Source organism: Brachionichthys hirsutus, chromosome 4, assembly GCF_040956055.1.
Source record: "Brachionichthys hirsutus isolate HB-005 chromosome 4, CSIRO-AGI_Bhir_v1, whole genome shotgun sequence".
Lineage (NCBI taxonomy): Eukaryota > Metazoa > Chordata > Actinopteri > Lophiiformes > Brachionichthyidae > Brachionichthys > Brachionichthys hirsutus.
Genome location: NC_090900.1, coordinates 187,562 through 201,685, shown reverse-complemented (window position 1 = coordinate 201,685; position 14,124 = coordinate 187,562). Strand labels below are relative to the sequence as shown.

Below are 14,124 nucleotides of genomic sequence, written 5' to 3'. Positions count from 1 at the left end.
AAACTAAAAGTTAATTAACCCAACAAAAAGAAGCCATTTAGATTGAATCTAACAGTAACAAACAATCTTTTTTCTTCTAAAAATTAGTGACTATGATAAAGATTGAACGTTGTTCCTCTTATTCCGTACTGAAAATCGTAACTTACTTTGATCACTTTTCCTGCTCCGACTTTCAGTCTTAGTAACTTGTCCTTGTTCTGATTGGAGTCAAACATCTGAAACAATGTTTCTGTTTCAATTAGTTCTGTGCTATTCGGCTTACAAAAGTCATGGAACACCGAAGACAAAACTTGATGAAATAATAACAGAAGAATTAACCTGTCCAATGGCATTGTCCAGCAGGAGCCAGCCCGTGTACTCCACCTCGAGGGCGTCTCCATTCTCCACCGCCTGGCCCTCACCGAGACACAGATCCTGAACCACCACCACGTCGAGCAAGGCCGTGCTGTTCACTTTGGCCAAACACAACTACGCATGTGGAAAGAAAGAAGTGCTCACCTATTATTGTGCTACCTGGTGAAAGCTTGTGTAGCGTTAATCAGACTTTGTTCAACAACAATCACAAGGTTAAATTTAGGACATCTTCGGTGCCTCTCACCTCCTTGCAAAAATCAGATGCAGCTTTCTCTGACTCAAACATCAGAGACCAGTTCTGCCTCTGGTCATCATAAAATGTGCAGTAGTTGTTTGGCTGCGCCTGAAGGAAAAAACGACCAAGAGCTCAATCGTCTGCCTCGGGGAAAGCATTACACACGATCACACCCGAACAACATGGTTGTGTGTGTGTGTGTGAATGGACTGCACTTATACAGTGCTTTTTGCACCTTCCACTTTACATGAGGCCTCACATCCACCCTCCAGTGGGCGACTGCTGCCATGCAAGGTGCTGCCAGACCCACTGGGAGACATTTGGGGTTCAGTGTCTTGCCCAAGGACACTTTGACATGCAGACAGTCAGAGCTGGGATTCAACCACCGATTTACTGATCACTGGACGACCCGCTCTACCAACTGACCCACAACTGCCCCATTGTGTGTGTGTGTGGGGGGGGGGGGGGGGGGGTTAGGTGCAGGTGGGACGCCTGGCCGGCCCGCTGTGCCCCGTGCCGCTGCGCTGGCCTTGGTTTCATCGGCTGTGTCGGTGACGGTCGCTCCCGGGCCCTGGGCTGGTTCTTCTGCGTGTGGCTCTGGGGGGGGCCCCGGGGGTCGCTCCCGGGCTCTGGGCTGGTTCTTCTGCGTGTGGCTCTGGGGGGGGCCCCGGGGGTCGCTCCCGGGCCCTGGGCTGGTTCTTCTGCGTGTGGCTCTGGGGGGGGCCCCGGGGGTCGCCCCCGGGCCCTGGACTGGTTCTTCTGCGTGTGGCTCTGGGGGGGGCCCCGGGGGTCGCTCCCGGGCCCTGGGCTGGTTCTTCTGCGTGTGGCTCTGGGGGGGGCCCCGGGGGTCGCTCCCGGGCCCTGGGCTGGTTCTTCTGCGTGTGGCTCTGGGGGGGGCCACGGGGGTCGTTCCCAGGCCCTGAGCTGGTTCTTCTGCGTGTGGCTCTGGGGGGCCCCCGGGGGTCGTTCTCGGGTTGCTGTGGCTGCTTGGGGTGATCTGGGGGCTCATGTTTCCGTTGTTGGGTCCGGGATGACTGCCCCGTTCTTAGGTGGAGGTTTCATGCATGCCAGGTCCACCACTCCAGCACCAATCAAAACTCGATCTGAGAGTTAACTCCGCCCACAGATCTCTGAGTCAGTGGAGGTTGCTGGTTCAGTGTTTGTGGCTCTCACTATGCTCTCCCTCTTCTTCCCCAGATCTCCTGAGAACTTGGTGATCCAGACTTTCCTCTGGAGGCTGATGTGAACCTGGTGTATTGGGACAACTCTTGGTGATGATTGGATGAAGGGGTAGAATTAAGGAGCACAAATAAATCCATTGCACTCTCTCCTCAGAACACTGTGTATTTGTCACTTTGTGTTTGTCCATGTTGTGTGTTCACTGCGGTGTGCACAGCCCTCTACGGCGGTAAGCAGGAAATAAAATCAATAAAATATGAATAGGCTAGTCTGCCAAGAGGGCAGGTGACGGTCACAATCACTATAAGAATAAAAAGCATAGAATCTAGCAGAGACTGACGTTGTGTACGTTGTTACTGTGGAGCACGAATGCAGACAAGGTGTAGGAGAGAAAACAGAAAACAGAAAAAAGAAAACAGATGGGACCCTCGCGGCAGGATACACCATCAACGCCTGGGATAAATGGAGTTGTCTGTCTCACGGTCCTATCTGTGGAGGATAGAGGACATTTGGCTATTTGGCTTATTGTCAGCTGGGCATCTGCCAATTGGGACGAGAGTTGTCCTGGTGTACCAGGAAGTTTCCAAGACGTGTGGTGGCTCGAATCGAGGACCTGAGCCGTGAACTCAGGGATCGATCTGTAAGGGAATGGCAGAAGATAGATACCATCTTGCTCCAGCAGGTGGAGCTGTATCGGCAGCTCTTCGGACTTGGCACTGGCTTGGAAGGACTGAAGTCTCACCTTGGCTCCCGAAACGAGGAAAAACTAAGGACCAACTGCCTAATTGGATCAAGCAAAATTATTTGGTTTCAGCTGGATATTGGAATTATTTCTGTTCCATTATTCCGATTCTTGTTCTGAAAAGCCATGGAAATAAACATTCCACAAAGAATAGGACTATCAATTCTTACTATTTTTTGTAAGCCAAGAGCTTTTAGGGGTTTCAACAGATGCAGGTGCGGGGACATCTTTTACTAAAGCTGCTTTTACTTTCACAGTCTGCACCTCTATATAAGTGAGAATGCTGCACTGTGTGGTACAAGAGTGCTAATTCCTTTTTTTAACATAACATCATCTGAGACAAGACATTAATAAGCAGATAAAAAACAATATATATATATATATATATACATAAGAAAATAAAGTGTATTACCAATAAAAAATAAATAAATAAATACATAATAAAGAAAGACAAAAACAGAAAACAAATCCAAAACTTATACATATGTATAATTAAAATGACATTTACAGATTGAGGTATTCTTTAACTATAACCCTAAGAGTGCTAATTCAGCTGCAATTACTTTGTCACTGTACAAATATTTGCCTTTTTGCAGATAATCATCATTGACCGGGACATTTCTTTTTCAGGTTGATTTTTCTTGTGGGTGTTGCAATCCCCGTGCCTTTTCATGTAAAATTGCCCAGCATGGGAAACAGAGAATGTACTCTGGCATTAAACACAAAAAATGGACTGAGAATCCCTTTGAACTGCTTTTACCCAGGAATATATTTTTTTCATGTTTTTCTCCGATAAGCTATAATTCCCTGCTGCATTCGCGGCTTTGTTTGGAGGCGGAGAGGGGGGCAACGTTGTGTCAAAGCAGAACTGCATGCAGTGAATGATGACAGGCAGCTGTCAATCATACCGACAGGACCAATCAGAAACGACTTTGCCAATCCATTTGCAGAGCAACCGTCTTGGTTGGGTAAAGAAGTGAAAGAGACCATGAGAAAGGGGAGAGGAACAGCAAACCCCGCGCTTGTGTCTCGCGATTTCCCGATGATTTGAAGTATTGAAATAAAACATGTGGCAGTAAGATTAAAATGCTGTGCAGTCCCACACAATGCGGGACGTCAGGTCACCCTTGCTGAGTTCCAGTTGTTTTCGCACATTTCGTCCTTTTTTGAAGACCCACAGAACACGATGTACTATTCAAATATCGAACTTACCAAATAAGTAAAAAAGTGCGTTCCGACCGTTTTTTGTTCTGGAGTTATTGGCCGTTGAAGACAGGCAAAATTCAATTTCAAACTACTGAATGTCAATTATTTTTGAAATTGAATTCAAACATTCACTGCCAATTGAGGTCAATGCAGTGAATGTTTGGATTTAAAATGACATCTTTAGATGCCAATGGCATTGAATGAGTTAATGCGAAAATGCTACAAAGTTTTATTTTGACTGACCTAAATTAAATAATTGTTGCTGAATATGACAATTGACTACAACAAAAGACAACCAGATATGTAACTAGATTACAGGTGTATTGTGCATATCTCTACCAAGAAAATCCCATCAGAGGCATAAAATAATAGGCCTCTAACGATTTGGAAACTGTTCCGGTGGAAAACCTTCCCAGAATTCGACCTCATTTACGAAGTTCCCAGACCACAAGATTATTTTGTGTTATCTATATATTCCTTTTTGTCTCAACTCACCGTGAAAGCAAAGCCCAAGTGAAGATTGGCAGTGGTCACTTGTTTCTGTTGGCTTAAGTACAGAAGCAGCTTGTACTGAAAAAAGAAGAGACCCATTATTTTCAAAAATCAAAAGTCACAAACAAGTAACCAATTAGCAAAGCTCCAAACCTCTTTTGTTGTGTGGTTTCCCAGTACAGCTGCTCCCAGTTTGCCTTGGTTCACATACTGTCCATTAATACTACAATAAAAACAGGCCCGAGCAGCTTTACACTTGACTTGGTATAAAATGACAGACATAATCAAAGTATAAAGCTTGCAGGCTTGTTTTCCATGGAGTTAAAGTTGCAGCCCACAAACCTTTAAGGTTTGGAAAATACAAGACACCTTAAACAAAAGAGAAATATGAATGTCAAGTGGTTTGAAAATATGAATTCTCACTGTCTGAAGGTCTGGACTGCCGTGGCAAATAGCACTACAGGAGCTCCGGGCGGGGGAGCTGGTTTCTGAGGAGCTGATGCTGTAAATGAATAAAGGGCACATTCAGCTCATCCCCCACACCATGGCTGAGTCTGCAGGTATCGACGGTGCTCGCCTGCATTGGAGCTCTTTCTGGGCTGTTTCGGTGCTGTGTACTGGAATGACTCATTCCCCCGACTGGCCTGCTGGTCTAGTCCAAACAAAGACGCTAACTTGGCCCTGCAAGGACAAAAAGTGGCTAGATCATCTGAATATGGTTCTTTTCCAAGGACTTTTTGCTCCATTATATGTCACACTCAATAAATTAAAATATCCTGGTCTCATATAAAAGATATCACCCCTGATGGCACGTCCTATACCTACAATGTGGATAAAGGTACTCATACAAGCCTTTCCTCTTGGTTAGGATCCAGTGACGTGCAGTCAGGGGAGGCAAGTGAGGCACAGCCTCACCTGCCATCACATAAAAATCATTTATTTGTATTATTAAAAATAATATAAAAATCATATAATATAACATCAGTGGTATTATATTATATATTTTATGATTGTTTCATTTTTAATAATACAATTAGTGCGTCACGTGCTCTTGTGCTCAGCGGCATTAAAATACTGCAGAATGAGGCCATGTGTAATACCGTCTCCAGCCCATAGGAGACCCGTGAGTGATTCAGCGCACTCATCAGCTGATCCGCTCGTTCAGACGGGCTTGTGAACACGGAAGCGCTGGCTGTCTGGATGTCTGGACGTGAAGCAAGAACCCGTGTTTTCTGCTTTTCCTGCCTTCTTTTCTCAACTTCTGACGATGTCTGGACTCGGATGGGATATTACGACATGAAGAATTTACCGAGAAGCCTCCAAACACGAGCAGCGACGCGCGTATTCATGGTCAAATTGAGGGACCGATTCGAGCAGAACCGCGGCGGACTGGGCCTGACAGAGTCCATTAGATGTGAACGAGTGTTCTGTAACGTTCTGGAGAACATAAGCTGTGTTTTTTTCTCTCTCTCTCTCTCTCTCTCTCTCTCTCTCTCTCTCTCTCTCTCTCTCTCTCTCTCTCTCTCTCTCTCTCTCTCTCTCTCTCTCTCTCTCTCTCTCTCTCTCTCTCTCTCTCTCTCTCTCTCTCTCTCTCTCTCTCTCTCTCTCTCTCTCTCTCTCTCTCTCTCTCTCTCTCTCTCTCTCTCTCTCTCTCTCTCAGAACATGTGTTTAACAGTTAAACATCAGTTAAACTTTAACTTAAACACACGCATCCACACACATCCAACGCTGCACACACACTGATACGCAGAGTTGAATAATTTCATTAAATCTCTTGTAAATATGCAGATTATGTGTGGTCTCCCCTTTTTGTCATAAACTGATGAGCCAGGTTTGTGACAATATGTAAAAAATTGGTACGAATTTTTAAACAAAACACGTTAAATGTTACCAATCAAATGATGAACAAGCTGTAGGTTCATTCATTAGTAAATCTGATCACCTCACCGCACGTCACTGGTAGGATCTCAGGATCTACTGAAATTGCCTCTTACACTTCTGCAACTCTAAAAAAAAAATTAATTTAATTCTTATGAAAGTTTAACTTAAATGATTTAAGCATAACGAAACATCAAAACTGAAAGTGATTCATTTTCTGATAAATAACCACTTCACAACGATTGTGCAACAGAAATATCTAAAGCAACTACTAAGCGCCGATACAACTACTTCATGAATGAGGCATGAGTCTCATTATTTTCAGCAGTTGGGAACAAATCTGCAAGACTAGGCCAACACTTCAACACAAAATAACATGCATCAAGAACCTGTCCCGGACTGTACTGACCCTTGGAACTCCTTCCACTGGTAATCACCGCCATCTCCCAGAACCCACATGTTGACAAACTTGAGGTCCTCACCCCAAACGGTAAGGAACTGCGATAAGGTGGGGCAGTCTGTTTGCATGTGAGAGTTAAACTCCTACCAGTATACGTTCCAACTCTATCCTGCGCTGTTCTTGATCAATATTCCAAGTGCATTTACACCGTCATGGTAGATTCAAGAGAAGAGCAATAGAACTCCAACCTTGTTCTAGATTACCAACGAGTAGTGATAGATTGTGGCAGAGGCTTTCGCTCTACTCCTCTAACAGGCAGCATGTGAGCGGAATTAGCATCTATAAGACGCCGCCCCCCAGAGCACGCCTTGTTTACGCCGCCAGCTCGACACGAGGCAGTGTCTCAAAGCTAAACACTGCCTGAAAACGTGCCGAAATTGGAACGGAATTCCCTCTATTTAAGCGTCAAAGTATATCACATGTACAACCGAGTCTGTCTAATAATATGAGGGTCAACGTTTTTTGAAAAAACCTTTTGTTTGTCAGTGTTGCAATAACAATTTACTTGATTTTATCCAACCAAATATGGTAAATGGACTGAAAGCACTTTACATGAGGCCTCACATTCACCCATTCATTCACACATTCACCCTCCAGTAGCCGACCTGCCATGTAAGGCGCTGCCAGACCCACTGGGAGGCATTTGGGGTTCAGTGTCTTTCGTGTCATGTGGACAGTCAGAGCTGGGATTCGAACCACCAACTTTCTGGCCCACTCTACCAACTGAGCCACAGCCACCCTGTATATCCTGTATATAATAATAGGAAATACATGTACATGTATGTAATCGTACTACAATGATTGTATGTGACAACACAAAATAGCCTCTTCACATGTGTATGAAACAAACTCGACTGTTCTATTGTTGTATTCAATATTTTCATCTTTGGCCGGTTCAAAAGCACCGTTTTGAATCTTAGGATTCTGGTTAATAAAACAACAGGACAGTGGAAAAATGAAGACACGACATAACTTGGTAGAACAGCAGTAAGAGAACAGACCAGCGCATCAATATCTGATCGATCGATAGAACTCATTCATTCTCTGGAGGAAGAAACAGCTTAACATTTTGAAGTTGCGGTTTTCAGCCTTTGGATTAAGAAGTACTTTAATAAATATTTGGTCAAGATTTTAAGATACGTATTCCTTTCGTAGACCATATTATTCTTAAATGTCTTTCTAAGGTCTTTCACAAAACGTCTTTTGATCAATTATGGACCATAAAGCACATTATAGGATATTTACTTACGGGAGCCTAATTAGAAAAGAACTTAAAAATATTGGCCTTTTTTTATTTATTGACTAATGAATGTTAGCTGCAAACAAGTCGCATTCGAGTGACAACTGCTAGCTCAACCTTAGCGTAATGCTAGCAAGCGAGTTAGCTCGTTAAGTGTAGCATTAGCTTCACAAATGAACTCACCCCCCCGCCGGAGACAAGAAGTCCCCGTCTTCATCGTCTCCGCCGAACATGTCGCAGGTTTCAGGGCGTTCCGACCCGACACAACCGGCGGACACACCAGAGCTGTTTGACCACGACGAGCTCGTTCTACCGTGACTTCCGGTTTGTGGCTCACTCAGCTGACTTCCTCTTCCGGTTTGTGGCTCACTCAGCTGACTTCCCACGTGACTCAAATTCCGCTATTCAGAAAGACAACAAGGTGGTGATCGAGTTTCTCCGAAAAGGACTGAGAGCGAAGGCAACAGAAGGACCCGCGAGCAATCTCTGATCGATCAAAAAGGGGTGTGCGGGATTCTCCGTTCGAATGTCAATCAAATTCTGTAACGCAAAGTTCCACATGAATTTAGATAGATTCATACTCACATGACAAAAATCCTAAAAGCGGTGAGTGCAACGTCTTGTGAATACAAATCTAATTTCTACGAGTAAAAAGTGTTGAAATGACGTCACGGAGGTCACAGGCAGGTCAGAGGGAAAAATGATCGACCCTCGATTCCTCCAATCGCGCATGCGCCGAAGCAAACCGTGGCCTGACAACAGCGAGACTGGTGATGATGAATATAGATAGCATGTATTACAGTACAAGTACAGTCACACAGTAGAATGTATTACAGTACAAGTACAGTCACACAGTAGCATGTATTACAGTACAAGTACAGTCACACAGTAGAATGTATTACAGTACAAGTACAGTCACACAGTAGCATGTATTACAGTACAAGAACAGTCACACAGTAGAATGTATTACAGTACAAGTACAGTCACACAGTAGCATGTATTACAGTACAAGTACAGTCACACAGTAGCATGCATTACAGTACAAGTACAGTCACACAGTAGCATGTATTACAGTACAAGTACAGTCACACAGTAGAATGTATTACAGTACAAGTACAGTCACACAGTAGCATGTATTACAGTACAAGTACAGTCACACAGTAGAATGAATTACAGTACAAGTACAGTCACACAGTAGCATGTATTACAGTACAAGTACAGTCACACAGTAGAATGAATTACAGTACAAGTACAGTCACACAGTAGCATGTATTACAGTACAAGTACAGTCACACAATAGAATGTATTACAGTACAAGTACAGTCACACAGTAACATGTATTACAGTACAAGAACAGTCACACAGTAGAATGAATTACAGTACAAGTACAGTCACACAGTAGCATGTATTACAGTACAAGTACAGTCACACAATAGCATGTATTACAGTACAAGTACAGTCACACAGTAGCATGTATTACAGTACAAGTACAGTCACACAGTAGTATGTATTACAGTACAAGTACAGTCACACAATATCATGTATTACAGTACAAGTACAGTCACACAGTAGCATGTATTACAGTACAAGTACAGTCACACAGTAGCATGTATTACAGTACAAGTACAGTCTAACAGTAGCATGTATTACAGTACAAGTGCAGTCACACAGTAGCATGTATTACAGTACAAGTACAGTCACACAATAGCATGTATTACAGTACAAGTGCAGTCACACAGTAGTATGTATTACAGTACAAGTACAGTCACACAGTAGCATGTATTACAGTACAAGTACAGTCACACAATAGAATGTATTACAGTACAAGTACAGTCACACAGTAGCATGTATTACAGTACAAGTACAGTCACACAATAGAATGTATTACAGTACAAGTGCAGTCACACAGTAGAATGTATTACAGTACAAGTACAGTCACACAATAGAATGTATTACAGTACAAGTACAGTCACACAGTAGCATGTATTACAGTACAAGTACAGTCACACAATAGCATGTATTACAGTACAAGTACAGTCACACAGTAGTATGTATTACAGTACAAGTACAGTCACACAGTAGCATGTATTACAGTACAAGTACAGTCACACAATAGCATGTATTACAGTACAAGTACAGTCAAACAGTACCATGTATTACAGTACAGGTGCAGTCACACAGTAGCATGTATTACAGTACAAGTACAGTCACACAATAGAATGTATTACAGTACAAGTGCAGTCACACAGTAGCATGTATTACAGTACAAGTACAGTCACACAGTAGCATGTATTACAGTACAAGTACAGTCACACAATAGAATGTATTACAGTACAAGTGCAGTCACACAGTAGCATGTATTACAGTACAAGTACAGTCACACAGTAGCATGTATTACAGTACAAGTACAGTCACACAATAGAATGTATTACAGTACAAGTGCAGTCACACAGTAGCATGTATTACAGTACAAGTACAGTCACACAGTAGCATGTATTACAGTACAAGTACAGTCACACAGTAGCATGTATTACAGTACAAGTACACTCAAACAATAGAATGTATTACAGTACAAGTACAGTCTAACAGTAGCGTGTATTACAGTACAAGTACAGTCTAACAGTAGCGTGTATTACAGTACAAGTACAGTCTAACAGTAGCGTGTATTACAGTACAAGTACAGTCTAACAGTAGTATTGTAGCGTCCGTCAGCTGCCCGAAATAAGGACGAGATGTGTCTCACAACAAGCTTTTATTAAATGGTCGCTGAACTGAACAGTTAGCGTTCTAACGTCTCAACTCCGTCCCTCTCTCTTCCCTCCCCTCCGCAGCACACACACACACACACACACACCGCCCCTCCTTCCCTGACTCTCTGCAGAGTAGGAATTACAAACACTGACAGAACGTGAACTGTTACACTGTCCCCCCCCCCCCTCACTGAATCCCTCGCCCCGAGGGATCACAAACAAAGTCTCTGAGATGACCCGGGGGCCTCCTCCGCCTATGGGGTCAACCTGTCCCTGTGAATTGCCACTCGTTTCCCTCTAGGGGGCAGCTGGACCCGGTACACGACCTCCCCCAATCTCTCCAACACTTCACAGGGCCCCGACCAGTGACAGTCTAACTTTGGGCACCGTCCCTTTTTCCGTCTTGGGGTGTACACCCACACTAAGTCACCAGCGCTGAAGTCTTTCCCCCTGGACCTCAGGTCGTAGTTCCTCTTTTGCCTCATCCCCGCTTTCCCGAGCTGGTCACGGGCAAAAGTGTGAGCTGACTCCATCCTATCCTGGAGCCTCCTGGCATATTCCGGCCCCGGTGGAACTGCTGGTGTGTCCGGGGGGTTTCCAAACACATTCTCCGCGTGGGGGCCAACATCAGCAGAGCAGGTGTGCATGAGGCGGAATCTTGCACAGCAGACCTGCGGGCCAGCAAGACAAGGGGGATGTGCATGTCCCAATCACGCTGGTGGTCTGCGGTGAGTATGGCCGGTTGCTTCCCAAAGGTTCTATGAACCGTTCGACGAGCCCGTCACTCTGTGGGTGCAGCGGGGTGGTCCGGGTCTTCTCCATTCCCAGGCGCTCACACATGGCAGAGAAGACTGCCGACTCGAAGTTCCTCCCCTGGTCGCTGTGGATTGTCTCAGCTGCTCCGAATCTGGCGAACATGCCCTCCACCAGTGCATCAGCAACAGTCTCCGCCTCCTGGTTCGGTATGGCGTACGCCTCCGGCCACTCCGTAAAATAATCCATAGCAACCAGGACATAACGGTTCCCCTTGTCTGTACGTGACGGGGTTGTTATGGCCTGGTTAAATCCTGATAAGTTGTGGGCCAGTGCCTGTCACAAAGACTGGTTATTTTAGTCTTTGTGTTTTTGTTCTATATTTTATTGTAAATATTTCGAAATGTATTTATGTAATTTGATTTAGTTGCCTGGCATTTGTATTTTATTTAATTGCCCTGTATTTTGGTTTAGTCTTCCGCCCTCTTCTTCTCTGGTTTTGGTTTAGTCCTCCAACCTTCTTCTTTGGTTTTCTGGAGGCTCCGCTATAAAAACTCGGGCCCCGCCCCTTCCGCTTCCTCTCATGAACACCTCATGTCGAGGAAGATTGGGGCTGGATTACTTTTGGGGCTAATTTTATTTTATCCTTCTTTTATATCCTGCCAGAGATAAATGGGTGTCGCCCCCCCAAGATCCCACTGTGTCCCGAGTCCACTTTCCCCACCACGACAGAGCAAATAAGACACAACGCAGAAGTAAACCACACCGGTTACATTGGTGCCGTGACCCGTTGAGGCTTCGGACTGGGCTGCTGCCGATCGCATTGGAGCTGTTCCTGCGCTTCGCCACTGGGTGCCGCTGTTGCCTCTTCACTGCTCTCGCCTCCTTGGATGGTGGCGATTCCTGCTCAGCTCAGCTTGTTCCAGCTTGGTGATGAGTTTTAGAGGGAGGAACACGCCTTTTGTGTTCGGTAGGGGACGGGGGTTACTGGCTTCTCCGCCTCCCCTCTACCTTGGGGATTTTAGTGACAATGTCTCGCATAGTGTTAATGCTACCCCTATTAATGGACCAAATGTGGGTTTGGGTTTGCCTAAATGCAGTACAGCTCGAGTGTCTCCTACTGAAAATGTGACTCTTGTTGACCAGATGAGTGATGTTATACAACAAATCGGTCAGCAGTTAGCGGACACTGTTGTTACAAGGCTGAATAATCCTAACTCCACTGCTGATGTGCCGAAATGTCTGGTTAACAGCCCAGATAAGACCTTGGACCTCTCTCAGGTCATGCTCGTCACAAAGGGTGTTAAAGAACCTCCTGCATTCAAGGGTGATGGTTCGGATGCTATGGCTGTGGATGAGTGGGAAGATTCGATGAGAAACTTCATTCGCAAAAATAGGATTCCTGTTGAAAATCAGGCAGAAGAAATAATCTTACGCCTGAGAGGTAGAGCGAAAGACATTGTTAAGATTGGAATAAGAAATGGTGGAATTGACACCACTGCTCATCCACACGCCATTTACAGTATGCTGCGCAGACATTTTGGTGTCGGCCTCTGTTCCTCTGTTCCGCTCGCTGATTTTTACTCCACGCTGCCGAAGGAGAATGAAGACCCCTATGAGTTTTGGCTGAGGTTGAATAAGGCAGCTGATAACGCTGTGGACTGTCTTAAGGAGCAGGGTAAGGCGTTTGATAACCCTGGTGTTGAGGTTGCGCGTATGTTCATAAGACACTGCCCCAGCAAAGAGCTCTCTCTCACCTTTAGGTCCAAGACTGTTGATAAGTGGTCAGCTTGTGATGTCCAGGAAGTGCTGGATGAGTACCATCTGCAGAAAAGTCTGAAATGTTCTGGTGGGGTTAGAACAGTTGACGTGAACAAAGCTGAAATTGGCGCGGTTGCTCCCCCTGCCACGAATGCCTCCGATGAGACAGCCGCGGCGAAACTGATTTCGATGCTGGAAAAAGTCCTGTTGCAGAATCAGAATCAGAGTAGTGCGCAGGTCGGCAGGAGAGCGCGCCGTGAACCACAGTTCCCCGGTGTCACGGGCTTTAGCAATACCCCATGTTCTGTTTGTAATGATGCCTCTCACTCAGCATTCACCCACTGTCGGGAGAATAAACTGTGTTTTCAGTGTCACTCAGCCGGTCACTCTCGACGTGAGTGCCCTCAGGGCAGAAGCAGCTCTGGTCAGCAGGGAAACTGAATGATCTGCGTGCAGTGGGGGTCAACGTGGGCCAGGTTGGTCAATCTCCCTCCTTGGATGTGAATGTTGATTATGAATCGATCTATGACAAATGTATCAGTACAGTTCCCTCTGATAAGACACTGATAATGCAGGGTCTGCAAAAGCTTTCAGAGACTGACACCCTGTTCCACACTGAGGTGGTAGCCGAGAATGGACATGTTGTCAAGGCGCTGGTGGACAGTGGATCGATGGCGTGCACTATTAATGAGGAAACAGATGCCGTGCTTACGAGGACATTACCGACCTTTGTCAGGGAAGCAGCCAATGATTTTGTGATAGTGGGCTGTGGTGGTCACATGGTAAATCCAACTGCTCTGTATGACCTCACTGTTTTAGTGTATGGCTTCAAAGTCATTGTCCCAGTGTTTGTGGTACCGGGCCAAAAGGATGACATGATTTTAGGGAGCAACCTTCTGAAATGGCTCATGACGCAAACTCGTGGCTCGGCTGTAGGGGGCGCCAGTTCTCATCAGTCAGGCGTGCAAGGTGACAAGCTTCAGCAGCTGTTCTCGCTGTTATCTCATACAGTTCAGAGTGAGGTCGAGTCTGTGACGGAGAAGCTTGGAACCGCTAAGTTAAAGAGATGTGTC

At 45.3% G+C, this 14,124-nt stretch overlaps 1 protein-coding gene across 1 annotated transcript in view; it reads right to left on the bottom strand.

Annotated features, from left to right (window-relative positions):
• The window catches only part of fkbp15b (FKBP prolyl isomerase family member 15b), a 43,416-nt gene extending 36,801 nt beyond the window's left edge, over positions 1–6,615 (bottom strand). The window contains exons 1-8 of the mRNA XM_068760987.1: positions 6,497–6,615; positions 4,786–4,889; positions 4,632–4,710; positions 4,362–4,431; positions 4,212–4,286; positions 599–697; positions 319–468; positions 147–215 (exon numbers count right to left, since the gene is read on the bottom strand). Of these exons, the coding sequence (XP_068617088.1) occupies positions 147–215; positions 319–468; positions 599–697; positions 4,212–4,286; positions 4,362–4,431; positions 4,632–4,710; positions 4,786–4,889; positions 6,497–6,615 (765 nt within the window). The remainder of the gene's footprint in view (positions 1–146; positions 216–318; positions 469–598; positions 698–4,211; positions 4,287–4,361; positions 4,432–4,631; positions 4,711–4,785; positions 4,890–6,496) is intronic.
• Positions 6,616–14,124: the final 7,509 nt, after the last annotated feature.